Source organism: Piliocolobus tephrosceles, chromosome 7 (assembly GCF_002776525.5).
Source record: "Piliocolobus tephrosceles isolate RC106 chromosome 7, ASM277652v3, whole genome shotgun sequence".
NCBI classification, from domain to species: Eukaryota; Metazoa; Chordata; class Mammalia; order Primates; family Cercopithecidae; genus Piliocolobus; species Piliocolobus tephrosceles.
Window position 1 is genome coordinate 123,206,834 of NC_045440.1, and position 16,226 is coordinate 123,223,059.

General features: G+C 39.8%; 1 protein-coding gene across 6 annotated transcripts in view; it reads right to left on the reverse strand.

Moving 5' to 3' along the window:
* TAF2 (TATA-box binding protein associated factor 2) overlaps positions 1–16,226 on the reverse strand; it is a 108,424-nt gene that overhangs the window by 34,642 nt on the left and 57,556 nt on the right. For all 6 annotated transcript variants that reach the window (XM_023224730.1, XM_023224748.2, XM_023224753.2 and 3 more), the window contains 2 exons: positions 2,362–2,555; positions 253–392 (listed from right to left, as the gene is read on the reverse strand). In XM_023224730.1, coding sequence (XP_023080498.1) covers positions 253–392; positions 2,362–2,555 — 334 coding nt within the window. The remainder of the gene's footprint in view (positions 1–252; positions 393–2,361; positions 2,556–16,226) is intronic.

The following is a 16,226-nucleotide window of genomic DNA, read 5'->3' on the forward strand; positions in this document are numbered from 1 at the left end:
ATTAAAGCTACAGGATGAACACTGACTTCTTGGAAAGGCTAAAGATGCCTATAATTTTATTACTTTCCCTCATTTATTAATTCTTATGTGAATTCTACATTTATCAAAGATGATTTCTAAATCACTGAGTCAAGAATTTAAAATTAAAGTAACTGTATTGTACTATTATGAAAACCCCAATAACTAACACAGGCTTTAAAAAGTAAATATTTCTTTCTAAAATGATAAGAGCATGTATTTCTAAAGTATTACCTTTAGTATAATCAACAACTGCTTCCAAAGCTGCTATCCTAATGTCCACAAAGTGGCCATATTCAGCGTAAGATTTAAAAAGAGCTGGATCACTTGGCACATGTCCGTTTTTCTGAAGTACCCGTATGGCTCTCAAACAACTAGGGAAAAAAATACGTTATGTTAACTACTTTCACTGAGGTATTATGAATCAATTTGTTTCCTAGGCATTAGAAATTCCTTTATGGTAATCAATTTAAAAACTGATGTGATTTTAATCCACCTTCAATTTTGTAATAGAGTCACATGCCACATAAAAGACATCTTAGTCAGTGATGAACTGCATATACAATGGTAGTCTAGTAAGCTAAAATTAATTTATCACTGAAGAAAAAATGTTTTTAATACATTTAGTGTAGTCTAAGTCCACAGTGTTTATTATGTCCACTGTAGTGTACAATAATAATGTCCTACACTTTCACATTCACTCACTACTCACTGATAAACCCACAGCAGCTTCCAGGCCTGCAAGCTCCATTTATCTTATGATAAATGTCCTATACAGGGGTACTATTTATTATCTTTTATACCACATTTTTACCATACCTTTCGTATGTTTGGATATGTTTAAATATATAAGTACTTACCATTGTGTTATCAATTACCTACGGTAGTCAGTATAGTAACATGCTATACAGCTTTATAGCCTAACAGCAACAGAGCAATAGGCTATACCATAAAGCCTAGGTATACAGCAGGCTACACCATTTGGTTTATGTAAATATACTCTATGACATTTGCATAAACAACAAAATTGCCTAATGACTTATTTCTCAGAACATATGCCTGTTAAGTGACATATAATAAATTTTTGCAATGATAAAAATTCAAAATTAGTATCTAAATTCTGTTAAAAGAAAACAAATTCCAGCTGGGTGTTGTGGCTCACGACTGTAATCCCAGCACTTTGGGAGGCCAAGGTGGGTGGATCACCTGAGGTCGGAAGTTCGAGACCAACTTGACTAACACGGTGAAACCCCGTCTCTACTGAAAATACAAAAATTAGCCAGGTGTGGTGGTGCATGGCTGTAATCCCAGCTATTCGGAAGGCTGAGGCAGGAGAATCACTTGAACATGGGAGGCGGAGGTTGTGGTGAGCCATTGCACTCTAGCCTGGGGAACAAGGGCAAAATTCGGTCTCAAAAAAAAAAAAAAAAGAAAAAGAAAAAAGAAAACAAATTCCCAAACTCAAAGTTGCAAGTGTCATTATACTTGTAAAAGGAATAGTTTTCAGAAAAAGAAGTATTTAGCATAAAATATAATTTAAATATTTTCTCCAAATGTTTTAGTAATATATTCGCTATATGGAAAGCTAAAATTGTTTATGTTTGAATCAACTTTTAGCAAACTCTTAAATTGGCAGAACTTCTTGACAGCCATATAAAGTTGGTAAAAGTAAAAAGTCATCTTTAAAAAAGGCTAACAATAGAGAATGTTTATACAAAATCCAATGGGATAAAAAGAGTATGCAGACATCGGCCGGGCGCGGTGGCTCACGCCTGTAATCCCAGCACTTTGGGAGGCCGAGGCGGGCGGATCACAAGGTCAGGAGATCGAGACCACGGTGAAACCCTGTCTCTACTAAAAAATACAAAAAATTAGCCGGGCGCGGTTGCGGGCGCCTGTAGTCCCAGCTACTCGGGAGGCTGAGGCAGGAGAATGGCGGGAACCCGGGAGGCGGAGCTTGCAGTGAGCAGAGATCGCGCCACTGTACTCCAGCCTGGGCGACAGAGCGAGACTCCGTCTCAAAAAAAAAAAAAAAAGAGTATGCAGACCTCAAAGCAATGCTTATGAAGAATTTGTGATGACATGAGAAAATATTTATGATATAAACAATACAAAAACTACATATACAGTATAATCTCAAGTAATTAAAAATTTATGTAATTAAACAGAGAAAAAATTTAGAAGGACATTCTCCAAATACTAATAATTTATCTGTGGGTGGTAGAATCATACAGAATTTTAGTTTTCTCCTTTTACTTTACTGTATTTCCCAATTTTCTACAATGAAAATAAATTTCTTTTATAGTTGTAAGAGTAAGTTTAAAGTAAGGAATTTAATCATACCTGACAGTGATGGTATGTCTATAACTCGGAAGAAGTTTTTCCATATTCAAAAATCTGGTGATTTCTTCAAGAATGAGTCGCACATCAGGATTTAAGTTATCCAAAGTTCTAACTTCATTATTCACACTGACTGCAGGTGTAACAGAGTTGGCCAGGGCATCAATCATTTCTGCACGATAATAGTTATCTGAAAACTAGGCCAAAGAAAAATTAAGCGAAGACAACAAAATTAACTCTTCTGATCAAAATTAACAAAATAAAATTTGTACAATTATATTTTAGATAAAATAAAATTTTTCCCAAAACACAAGCAAGTCCTCTGGTAAATATTCAACTCCACCCTTTGCATATGGTCACTTTGAAAACAGTGAAAGAGATTCACTATAATGATACATTAGCTTACTGAATAAATACTCACTACTTCTCAGGTACTCTTACAGTAACTTAGCCAGATACTTCTAAAAGGAGACTACAGTATTGCTATAACACAGTTTCAAATTCGATGCTATACTTTAACATATTAACACACAAGCAATGATCATCAGATATTTGAAGGAAGCATCAAAATAAAAAATAGACACCAGAACAAAGACCAAAAAAAAAAAAAAAAAAACAAAAAACAAAAAACAAAAAACCAACATGGAAGAAACAGAGAATGCAGGGAAAAGAAAACCAGTAGGGAACAAAAAAATTTAAAAACTATCAATATTGTCTGAGAAATAATCAATTAAGGTATGCCTTCCAATAGCATAACATTATTTTAAAAAGAAAGAAACATGCAGGAAATAAGGATCAAAATTAAACTGGAATATAAAATAGAAAACAAAATCCCAAAGTTTTCAGCAAAAAAAGAGATAGAAAATAGGAGGGAAAGCATAAGGAAACTGAAGGGTTAATGTAGGAGTTCTAGCTAGAGAAGCAGAAAAGAGAAGGAAGCCATTTAAAAAAAACAAATCCTAATCTATATGGCAGTCAATTCTCACAGAAGCAATTTATTGAAAAGTGACCTGGATGTGGCTTGATTTATACTCAGCAAATCAGATGCTGTGGCCTGGGAAATTCAACATGGAGCAAGCAAATGAATTCTATCAGCATGCTGAAAATACTTTGTGCTAACACAAACTGCCAAGGGACTGGAAGAAGAATACCTGCTCCCTTTTGATTTCTACTGTGGAGGTAGAAGCTCACATTGACACACATATTGCACAGTCCCTAAACATTTTCATGTTCAAATACAGGGCAGGAAAAAAAAGAAGGCACATACAAACAAACAACACCAAAGAAAAAATACCCCAAAAGTATTCATTATAAAGTTTTGCTTTCAGACCACTATAATGATTGAAATTTTAATTTCTATAGCTTCAGTTTACTGGAGCCACAGAAAACAATCATGTGACTTTGGGTAACTCTCTTAACTTTTATAAGCCTCAATCTTCTCACATGAAAACTGGGACAATAATAGCATTTAAGGCTGGAAGTGGTGGCTCACGTCTGTAATCCCAGCACTTTGGGAGGCAGAGGTAGGTGGAACACTTAAGGTCAGGAGTTAGAGACCAGCCTGGCCAACAGGGTGAAACCCCATCTCTACTAAAAATACAAAAATTAGCCAGGTGTGGTGGCAGGCACCTGTAGTCCCAGCTACTCGGGAGGCTGAGGCATGGGAACCATTTGAACCCAGGAGAGAGAGGTTGTAGTGAGCCGAGATTGCACCACTGTACTCCAGCCTGGGTGACAGAGCAAGACTCCACGTCAAGTGAGCCGAGACTGCGCCACCGTACTCCAGCCTGGGTGACAGAGCAAGACTCTTTCTCAAAAAATAATAATAATAGGCCAGGTGTGGTGGCTCACACCTGTAATCTCAGCACTTTGGGAGGCTGAGGCAGGCAGATCACATCAGGAGTTTGAGACCAGCCTGATCAACATGGTGAAACTCCGTCTCTACAAAATACAAAAATTAGCAAGGTGTGGTAGCACATGCCTGTGCTAGATACTTGGGAGGCTGAGGCAGGAGAATTGCTTGAACCCAAGAGGCGGAGGTTGCAGTGAGCCGAGATTGCACCACTGCACTCCAGCCTGGGCAGCAGAGCGAGACTCCGTCTCAAAAGAATTAAAATAAAATAAATAAATAAATAAATATACTATTTATTTCAGCGGTCTGGTGGGAATATTAGATCATCTATGTTTTGGCATAAGACACGGAACACACAAGAACTTAGTTATTATTAATGTTACCTATTGTAGTTATTATTTGCGTTTATGCTATCCTTAGTATACTGTCTGAGGTACTAAGTCATATAAAACTACTTAATTTACAGCATCTGACTATAAAAACTGATAAGTCTTCTTTTCAAAATGAAAACATAATGAGCCTTATGTGGTTCCACAACAATAATGAAGTATAAAATTTAATAATATACCAGTGTGTGCCACACAAAATCATAAACGATGACAAGCATAATTGCATGCTGTAAGGTAACATGGTAATGCTAAAAACATCATCACACAAATGGGTAGCAGGGCCTTACAGCACAATTCCCAGATTACATTCCCTGTGTAATTTTAGACTCTCAATTTCTGTGTCTTACTTTTGTCAAACAAGGGTTGACAAACACTTTCAACCACAGGAATAGGCACATTTCAAAGAATTTAAGGTGAGTAAAATCACTATACAAATTAGAAAGCAGTAAAAAGGAATTAAATTATATAAACACTCCACACACACCAAAAAAATGACAATGTGTAAACATTTTCCTTTTCCATTTGAATATAACGTGATTTGCCACCATCCTAAATTCTAATTTCTTCAAGTAAAAGAAATTCAAGTGTAGGGGAAAAAAGGAACACTAAAAATTAAGGCCAAAATAAACTAGCAGACTAGGAAGGAAAGAATCTTACCAAAATGCTTTTAATTAATGTTTTTATTTTAAAAATACATATTTTAAATCCAGAAGGCAGAAGGTCAGGTATAACAGTTCTCAAAGGAAATAAAACATCTGGTTATTGAGAGCAAATTTAAATCTAATTTATCTCCATTGTTGTGTTTTTGCTATTATACAATGTAATAAGTTCTGTGGGCTTTCTGATTAAAGGAGATAAATTAAATACTTCCTAAATAGTAGCCAGTTAAAGATTGAGAAAGTGACTGTGACACACGGACACAATTAAATGAATACATAAATATAGGCATCTAGTATTTGTTAAGTGTTCTGGAGGCACAGAGATAAGAAGACTTCTTCAAGACAACAACTATTTTATTTGCAAACAAAATAGAGAACAAGAGTAAGAAGACAGGAAAAGTAATCAAATTGTTCCAGGAGTCAAGAAAACGAAACAAAACGAAACAATGCATCCTATCAGGAGGATATACTGATCTTAGAAAAATAAGGAGTTTTTCAATAGGTAGAGGAAGGAGAAACGTGCCCTTGGGTTAAGGAGACAACATTAACAAAAGCACAAGAGGCATGAAAATGCAGTGTGTTAAAGGAAGAGACGTTACTGATGCAACTTCACAGAAAAGATGTGCAAAGCTGGAGAGGTGGACTGGGACCACCAACATTCAAAATGTTTTTGAATGCCATGCATAAATTTACTTATAAGCACTGCAGAGTCTTTGAAGATTTTTAAGGAGGGAATTTTTATAAGGCGGAAAGAAACTCAGGTGAGCTCCATTACAAAGATTACTCTGGCTTAACTACAACAATATTTTAAGAGGAAAGGTATTGGGATATTAAGCTGGGAATGATGATAATGTTGCAATTGCTAATGATAGGCAACATAACTGGAGAGATTCTTCTACATGCTTTATATATATTATCTTGTGTCATCTCCATAAAAACCTTATGAGATAGAGGTACTATTAATAACACCCTTTTTCTTAACAGATGAAGAAACTAAGACACTGAGATTAAGTAATTTGCTCAAGATGACACAGTTTTTTCTGGAGTCCAGAGAAGAACAAAGGCCTGAACTAGGACACTGAAATAGAAAAGATGATGCAGGTATCACAGCTGCTGAAAGGAAGAATCAAGTCTTATGCTTGGTGATATACACTACAACTATGATATTACATTCAATTTAACTTCACAAATAAATTCATTTTTACAACTTTATCTCAGCTCACCTACTTAGTGATTTAGGAATCTGTTGTAATAAACGATGTATATATTTCTTAATATTATCCCCACACATCAGTGGTTCTCAACACAATTCTGCCCCTCAGACTTTCTGGCAATATCTAGAGAGATTTCTGGATATCATAACTGAGGTAAGGGGTGCTATGAGCGTTTAATGGGTACAGGCCAGGGATACTGCTAAACATGCTGCTGGGTACAGGACAACCCCACAACAAAGAATTATCCAACCCAAAATGTTAGAAATGCCATGGTTGAGAAAACCTGTTAGACATGAAAGGGTATGAATATTTTACATCATAAAGCTACAGCATGAATAAGGCTGGATAGTCTATGGAAGTTTTGCTTACCAGTGAAGACTTACGGTGGCTCATACCCGTGATCCCAGGACTTTGGGAGACTGAGGTGGGTGGATCACTTGAGGTCAGGAGTTCGAGACTACCCTGGCCAATATAGTGAAACCCCATCTCCACTAAACATACAAAAATTAGCTGAGTGTGGTGGTAGATGCCGATAATCCCAGCTACTCGGGAGGCTAAGGCAGGAGAATCGCTTGAACCCAGGAGGCAGAGGTTGCTGTGGGCTAAGATTGCACCACTGCACTCCAGCCTGGGCAACAGAGCAAGACTCTCTCTCAAAAAAGTAACAAGTTGCTGATGGAAGATATATGATGTATGTAGGTATATAGTAACCTCTTCTGGAAAAGTATATAAATAGGGTAGAGAAGAGCTCTCAGAATCATTTTTTTTTTTTTTTTTTTTTGAGACGGAGTCTTGCTCTGCCGCCCAGGCTGGAGTGCAGTGGCCGGATCTCAGCTCACTGCAAGCTCCGCCTCCCGGGTTCATGCCATTCTCCTGCCTCAGCCTCCCGAGTAGCTGGGACTACAGGCGCCCACCACCTCGCCCGGCTAGTTTTTTGTATTTTTTAGTAGAGACGGGGTTTCACCATGTTAGCCAGGATGGTCTCGATCTCCTGACCTCGTGATCCGCCCGTCTCGGCCTCCCAAAGTGCTGGGATTACAGGCTTGAGCCACCGCGCCCGGCAGAATCATTTTAAAAAGTGTTACACATGCTTTCTGATTTACACGCATACACGTATGTGCACACACCTGCATGTATCTTCTGGTTCAGTAAGCCTCCACAAATTTAATTCATATGAGACAGAACTGACAGCCACTGACAACAGGGGGATATAGGACTACCTTCCAATCTCATCAATTCTTATAATGTGATTGATAAAACGTTGTACAGGAAAAGTATCTAAAATGAAATAAAAATATAGAAATAGTGATATAAAATATTAACACTGAGGTTCTGGTTCAAGATGGTTGGTTAGAAGCAACTAGTGGAAGCCTCTCTCACAGACAGGAATCGAAGTAGCAAGTAAGTATGAACATTTCAACTATTATCATCTTAAGAGGGCATGCTGGAATTCATCAGAGAAGCAATGGGAATCATGGAAAGCAGAGGAGAGCAAAGCCTGGCAGTCAGCTGAACCAGGGCAAGTGTGGAGCTGGAAGAAGCTCCCTGATGTGGGGAAAGGATGAGTGAGTGAGAGATCCCTGGGGTGCCACACTTCTACTAAGAACTTTACAATCCTAGCCATAGGGAGCCAAGTCCTCTTGGCCCCTCAGGCCTCCAGTCTAATACAGAGAGCTGCCTGGAGACTATAGAAAGACTGCTGGAGTCTACGTGGAATCCCACAGGCTTTGGTCCTTGAGCAGTCAGGTGCCAGCTGCTACTGCCCCACCAGGGAAGGAGCAGGCAGGCCCGGTATTTTCACACAACCCAAAGACAGATACGGCAGCACAGGAGAGAGGAGCAGGCAGAAAGTCTGCTTCAGCTGCTCTTTGCTAAACAGGTCCCCAGTTCTTCAGCGCTGGGTCCACAGCATAGCTGCCCTGCCGCTGCATGTATATTTTGGCTGTGGTCCAGTGTTGTGAGAGCCACACCCCAAGAACCCAGGGACCTGCTCTTTGGCTCCTGCCACAGCAGTTGTCACCACCATAGGCCACCAGAGATGCCACACTGCCACCTCAAGGCCAGAGGGAGAGGGGGAGGCTGAGCATGTTTTAATGTCCCCAACAGCGAAATATACCACCACTCCTATAAAAGGGAAGTACAAGTAGGTCACGCATCCCATAGCAGTCAGTCTCCATTGCTCCGGCTGAGGGAGTCCGCCTTCCTCAGCGAAAGAACAGCAGGATGGCCACCCTGCTCCCACTTAACCGTTTCAGCTGCCAGCTGAAGCCCTTCTGAGAGCCCATGCTGACAGGCCTGTGATCAACCCTGGGGTTCCCACCGCCTGCGTGTTCTGCCACCAACTCAGCTGTTACTGCCTGAGGACTCCCATACAACACCATCGAGCAGGCCATTTACAGGATCTGGGCTTGGAGGTTTGCCTTGTCCAGTCCACTACCTCCAGCTTTGTACCCCTTTACCATGAAGGTGCATCACTAACTTTTCTCCTCCTTAACACACTGCATTTTCATGCCTCTTATACTTTTGTTAATGTGTTCTTAACCCCAGGGCACCTTTCTCCTTCCTCTACCTATTGAAAAACTCCTTATTTTTTCCTCTTGGTATTGATTTCTAATTTTATTCCGCTGTGGTCTGAGAAGATACTTGATATGATTTTGATTTTTTTGAATGTACTGAGATCTGCTTTCTGGCCAAGCATATGGTCAATTTGGGGGAATGTTCCACATGCAGAGGAGAAATACATATTCTGCAGTTGTTGGATAGAATAATCTGTAAATGTCTATTAGGTCCATCGAGTCTGGGCTTAGGCTGACCCAGTCAGCTGACAGCACCACAGCTGACACCCACCTGCTTGTGCCAAAAGATGGAGCCCTTTCCCCTCTCTGCTCAAAGCAGCAGCATTACCGCACTGGAGAACAGGCAGGCCACAAAGCGGTCTGTATTGGGCTGAGAGGAGTTCCAGCATGAAACCACTCCAGCGGAGAGCAAGGGGGAGAGGTGTCTTCTGCGATTCTCACTTACGCTATGGCCTGGAGACAGATGACAGTGTGTATCTGCATGGAGAGTTATGAGCCCCAGAACAAGAGTGTGACAGGGAAAGAGATCACGTTCCTGCCTAAGACTTGGAGCTAGTGCAGCCCTCCTGCAGAGACTTCAGTGCATTCACTAGGAGCTTCACCAGCCACCCCCATCAGGGCTGAAACAAAAAAAGAGTACCACACAGTAAACAAACATCAAGTACACACCCATCTGCTTTTACCACAGCTGGCTCTTACCTGTAAGCACCACCTACTGGCTTGTAGGCTGAACTGCATAACCCAATACAATAGAAACCCAGTCAAAAAAAAAATACCCTACCCAATATACTCTATAGTCGCACCCTCAAGGTGGGAGGGGAGAGGGAGTCCCATCCAAATGAAAGTAAATTCAAAAATCAGGAGTGACAACAGCTACAGATGAGAAAGAATGAGTACAATTCCAGCATCATGAAGAAACAGAATATTGTGACACACTAGCTCTCTTATCAGTGGATCCTAACCTAAATGAAAATTTTGAAATGACAGATAAAGAATTCAAAATATGGATTGCAAGGAAGCCCAATGAGACACAAGAGAAAGTTGAAAACCAACACAAAGAAACTAGAAAAACAATTCAGGAGATGAAAGACCAGATAGATGTATTTTTTAAAAAGCAACAAACAGAACTTCTGGAAATGAAAAATTCACTTAAAGAATTTCAAAACACAGGTGAAAGCTTTAACAACATACTAGACCAAGCAGAAGAAAGAATTTCAGAGTTTGAAGACTGGTCTTTTGAATTAACCCAGTCAAAACTTTTTTATTTTTTATTTTTATTTTTTGAGACGGAGTCTTGCACTTGTCCCCAAGCTGGAGTGCAATGCTGCCATCTCGGCTCACTGCAATCTCCACCTCCTGGGTTCAAGCGATTGTCCTGCCTCAGCCCCACAAGTAGCTGGGACTACAGGCACGTGCCACCATGCCCAGCTAATTTTTTGTACTTTTAGTAGAGACGGGGTATCACCGTGTTAGCCAGAATGGTCTCTGTCTCCTGACCTAGTGATCCGCCCATCTCGGCCTCTCCAAGTGCTGGGACTACAAGCATGAGCCACTGCACCCAGCCCCCAATTTTTTTTTAAATGAACAAAGTCTTCAAGAAATATGGAATACATAAAGTGACCAAATCTATAATTTATAGGCATTCCTGGGGTAGAAAAAAAAAGTAGTAAGTTTAGAAAGCATATTTGAGGAACTAATTCAGGAAAATTTCCCCAATCTCACTACAGTGATAGATATCCAGACAAGAAATCCAGATAACAACTGGGAGATAATGAAATAAGACAAATCTCATAAGAGCATATAGGGGCCAGACCACCCAAGGTCAACTTAAAAGAACAAATCTTAAAAGCAGCTAGAGAGAAGTGTCAAATCACCTATAAAGGAAATCCCATCAGACTTCTCAGCAGAAACCTTACACACTGGAAGAGATTGGGGGTCTATTTTTCACTTCTTTAAAGAAAAAATATGCCAGCCAAGAATTTGATATCCTGCCAAACCAAGCTTCATAAATGAAGGAAAAATAAAGTCTTTCCCAGACAAGCAAATCAAGGGGAATTCATCACCACTAGACCAGACCTATAATAAATGCTCAAAGGAGTTCTAAACATAGAAATGAAAGGATGATGCTCACCAACATAAAAGCACATGCAAGCAGAAAGCTCACAGATCCTATAATTACACAATTAAGGCTCCAAGGCAACTATCTACAACAGAATGACAGGACGAAAACCTCACATTTCAATATTAACCTTGAACAGAAATGGCATAAATGTTCCACTTAAAAGATATAGAGTGGCCGGGTACAGTGGCTAACGCCTGTAATCCCACCACTTTGGGAGACTGAGGGCTGATTGCCTGAGCTCAGGAGTTCGAGACCAGCCTGGGCAACATGGTGAAACCCTGTCTCTACTAAAATACAAAAAATTAGCTGGGCGTGGCAGCATGCGCCTGTAGTCCCCGCTACCCAAGAGGCTGAGGCAGGAAAAATGCTTGAACCTGGGAGGCGGAGGTTGCAGTGAGCTGAGATCACGCCACTGTGTTCCAGCTTGGGCAACAGAGCGAGACTCCGTCTCTTAAAAAAAAAAAAAAATGATACACAATGGCATGCTGGATAAAAAACAAGACACTACTATCTATTGCCTAGAAGAGACCCCCTTAATGACAAAAGACACCTACAGACTCAAAATAAAGGGATGGAAAAAGATATACTATGCAAATGAAAAATAAAAGCGAGCAGGAGTAGGCATTCTTTTTTTTTTTTTTTTTTTTTTGAGACAGGTTCTCGCTCTGTCGCCCAGGATGGAGTGCTGTGGTGCAACCTCGGCTCACTGCAACCTCCCTGTCCTGGGTTCAAGTGATTCTCCTGCCTCAGCCTCCTGAGTAGCTGGGATTACAAGCATGCGCCACCACACCTGGCTAATTTTTGTATTTTTAAGTAGAGACGAGGTTTCACCATGTTGGCCAGGCTGATCTTGTTCTCCTGACTTCAAGCGATCTGCCCTCCTCGACCTCCGAAAGCACTGGGATTACAGGATAAGCCACTGTGCCCGGCCAGGAGTAGCCATTCTTATATCAGATAAAACAGACTTTAAACAGTAAAGAAAGAAAGAAACAAAATGAAAGGCATTACATACTGACAAAGTTTAAAACAAAACCAAGATTTAATTATATACACACCCGGCACCGCAGCACCCAGATTCATAAAACAACACCTACACCTAAGAAGAGATTGACAGCAATGCAATAATAGTGGAGGACTTCAACACCACACTGAAAACACTAGACAGGCCATTGAGGCAGAAAGTCAACAAAGGAACTCTGGACTTAAACTAGAATCTAGACCAAATGGACCTAACAGACATTTATAGATGATTCTACCCACAACTGCAGAATATACGTTTTTCTCATCTGAACTTGGAACACTCTCCCAAATTGACTATATGCTTGGCCAAAATGCAAATCTCAATAAATTCAAAAAAATCAAAATCATATCAAGTATTTTCTCAGACCACAGTGGAATAAAATTACAAATCAATATCAAGAGGAACTCTCAAAACTACATGAGCAAATGGACACGGAACAACTTGATCCCAAATGACCTTTGGGTAAGCTATAAAATCAAGACAAATAAAAAAAAAAAGAATGAAAATAGAGATACAACATACCAAAACCTCTTGGATACAGCAAAAACAATGCTAAGAGTAAAGTTTATTACGTTACATGCCTACATCAAAAAGACCTCAAATTAACAACCTAATTTGGATTGAACAAAGAAAATGTAGCATATATACGGAATGGAGTACTATGCAGTCACAAAAAGAACAAAATAGTACTGTGCAGCAACATGATTGCAGTTGGAAGTCATTATCGTAAGTGAAATAACTCAGAAACAGACAATCAAATAGCATATCCTCTGACTTATAAGTGAGAACTAAACAATGGGTACACATGGACATAAAGAAGGAAATAATAGAAACTGGGAATTCCAAAAGAGGGGAGGCTACGAGGGAAGTGAGGGTTGAAAAATTACCTATTGGGTACAATGGTTACTATTTGGGTAATGGGTACACTAGAAGTCCAAACCCAAACATTAGGTAATATATCTATGTAACAAACTGCAGACTTACCCGCCCCTTCAATCTAAAACAAAATAAAATTTTAAAAGATACATAATATAAAATAATAATATTAATTAAGGCTGGGCGTGGTTGCTCAAGCCTGTAATCCCAGCACTTTGGGAGGCCGAGACGGGCGGATCATGAGGTCAGGAGATCGAGACCATCCTGGCTAACACGGTGAAACCCCGTCTCTACCAAAAAATACAAAAATCTAGCTGGGTGAGGTGGCGGGCGCCTGTAGTCCCAGCTACTCGGGAGGCTGAGGCACGAGAATGGCAGGAACCCGGGAGGCGGAGCTTGCAGTGAGCTGAGATCCGGCCACTGCACTCCAGCCCGGGTGAAAGAGCGAGACTCCGTCTCAAAAACAAAACAAAACAAAACAAAAAAGTAATAATATTAATTAAAATAAGGCTGGGCGTGGTGGCTCACGCTTGTAATCCCATAACTTTGGGAGGCCAAGGTGGGCGATCACCTGAGGTCAGGAGTTCGAGACCAGCCAGGCCAACATAGTGAAACCCTGTCTCTACTAAAAATAACAAAAATTAGCTGGGTGTGGTGGCAAAAGCCTATAATCCCACTTACTCAGGAGGCTGAGGCAGGAGAATCACTTGAACTCAGGAGGTGGAGGTTGCAGTGAGCCGAGATCATGCCACTGCACTCCAGGCTGGGTGACAAGAGAGAGACTCCATCTCAAATAATAATAATATTACTTAAAATAAGAAAATACAGGAAAAGCACTTATGGTACTAAGAACGTATTAAGCACTCGATAAGTGAACATGAGAATCAACATCATTATTGAAAAAGCAAGCTTGGACTTTCTCAAAAACAAACAAACAAAACACAAAAAAAAACCTATGGTTACCTTTCTTTAAAAATTTCCTTTTTTACAAAGATAGGAGAAGAAATAATAGCACAATTTGGCTACAAAATTAAACAGCACAATTATCTAATAAGTAGATTATTCTTTTCCAAATAGCACTGTGCTAAAGCTGTTCTTATAATACACTACCATTTCTATTGTGTAAAAAAAATACAAAGAAGTCTGAAGAGCTCAGTTTGCTGATAAGTTCCAAGTTAAAAGTTGATATACTTTCCATAACTTCCTAAATTCTAAATCAATCCCTCATTTCTTCAAGGCTACAATTATTTTCCCAACCCTTTCTCGCCATTCTTACTCCCTACCATCCTCTCTCAGATTTCTTACACTTACAGAGGGTTAAATTTGTATCTATATCCTCTTTGTACTTATATAGTTTATAAAACAATAGAAACTGGATTTATAGTAGGAGTTAAAATATTCACATCTTACAAGGTAAGTAAAAATATGAGGAAGATGGATCCATTTTCAAGAAATATGCCAAAAGTTATAAAAATAACTTCTAAAATAATGATCTTCTTGAAACCTCTCAAATTCAAAAAGCTCCCTCTCTATACTTTTAAGATTCTATAATTGACCGTGTATTCCTCCTCTCCTGTCCTTTCACCGCATCAACTTACAGCTCTCTCTAGATTCAACCTTTCCCAGGAAGCCTTTTCTGGCTTCCCCATCCTTAATTTGGGTTAATCCTTTCAAGCACTTCCTCAGCAGGTTAGTTAACCTAATGTCATAATACTTATCTTACTAAAAATACTGTTCTTGGTCGGGCGCGGTGGCTCACGCCTGTAATCCCAGCACTTTGAGAGGCCGAGGCAGGTAGATCATGAGGACAGGAGATCGAGACCATCCTGGCTAACATGGTGAAACCCTGTCTCTACTAAAAATACAAAATATTAGCCAAGTGTGGCGGCGGGTGCCTGTAATCCCAGCTACTGGGGAGGCTGAGGCAGAAGAATGGCGTGAACCTGGCAGGAGGAGCTTGCAGTGAGCCAAGATTGCACCACTGCACTCCAGTCTGGGCAACAGAGCTAGACTCAGTCTCGAAAAAAAAAAAAAAAAATTGATCTTTTGTATATTTCTTTCACTATAGATTAAGTACCTGGAAAGATCATAAGTTATTCATCTCAGTATCATCAAAACCTAGCATTAATGTCTATTAAATAAATGAACTTTAAGTGTCTGACTTAGAGAAAGATAACTAAAAGGTGTCTACTAATTATCCAGTATTTTATATATTTACTATGACATATAGACTATCTACACATATAGACTATCTACACCAAGCTTGTTCAAGACAGCCCAGAACAGCTTTGAATGTGGCCCAACACAAATTCATAAACTTTCTTAAAATATTGTGAGTTTTTTTGCAATTTTTTTTTTTTTTTAGCTCATCAGCTATCGTTAGTATTAGTATATTTTATGTGTGGCCCAACATAAGTCTTCTTCCAGTGTGGCCCAGGGAAGCCCAAAGATTGGACATCCCTGATTTACATGGAGAAAATTTCTTTACAAAACCACATACTGACCTGATTAGTAAAACTGGTCCTAAAATCCCAATCTTGGACTTCTTTAAAAGCAGCAGAGATAATTACTTCCCCTTATATGCTCTTAGTCCTGTTACAAAGCAAATAGCTGAACTAAGTTACGCATTTGGCTTCTTGTAGTTGTAGTGTTCAATGAGATTTGAACCTGGTGCTATTAGAAAGAAACTCCAGCATCATACGAATAAAACAGCTCATTGAAAAATTTCAATTTACTCCTAGTAGGATCCTCGGAGCTATTTTAATGCAACATACATGGTAAAAACAAACAAAAAACCTCTAACAAAGCCTGACAGGACAAAAAAAAGAACTTTATTAAATATTAAAAAAAATTAGAGGCCAAGCGTGGTGGCTCACACCTGTAATCCCAGCACTTTGGGAGGCCAAGGAGGGCGGATCACAAGGTTAAGAGATTGAGACCACCCTAGCCAACATGGTGAAACCTTGTCTCTACTAAAAAAATACAAAAATTAGCCAGGTGTGGTGGCACGTGCCTGTAATCTCAGCTACTCAGGAGGTTAAGGCAGGAGAATCGCTTGAACCCGGGAGGCAGAGGGTGCAGTGAGCCGGGATTGCGCCACTGCACTCCAGCCTGGTAACAAAGCCAGACCCCACCTCAAGAAAAAAAAAAAAAAATTCG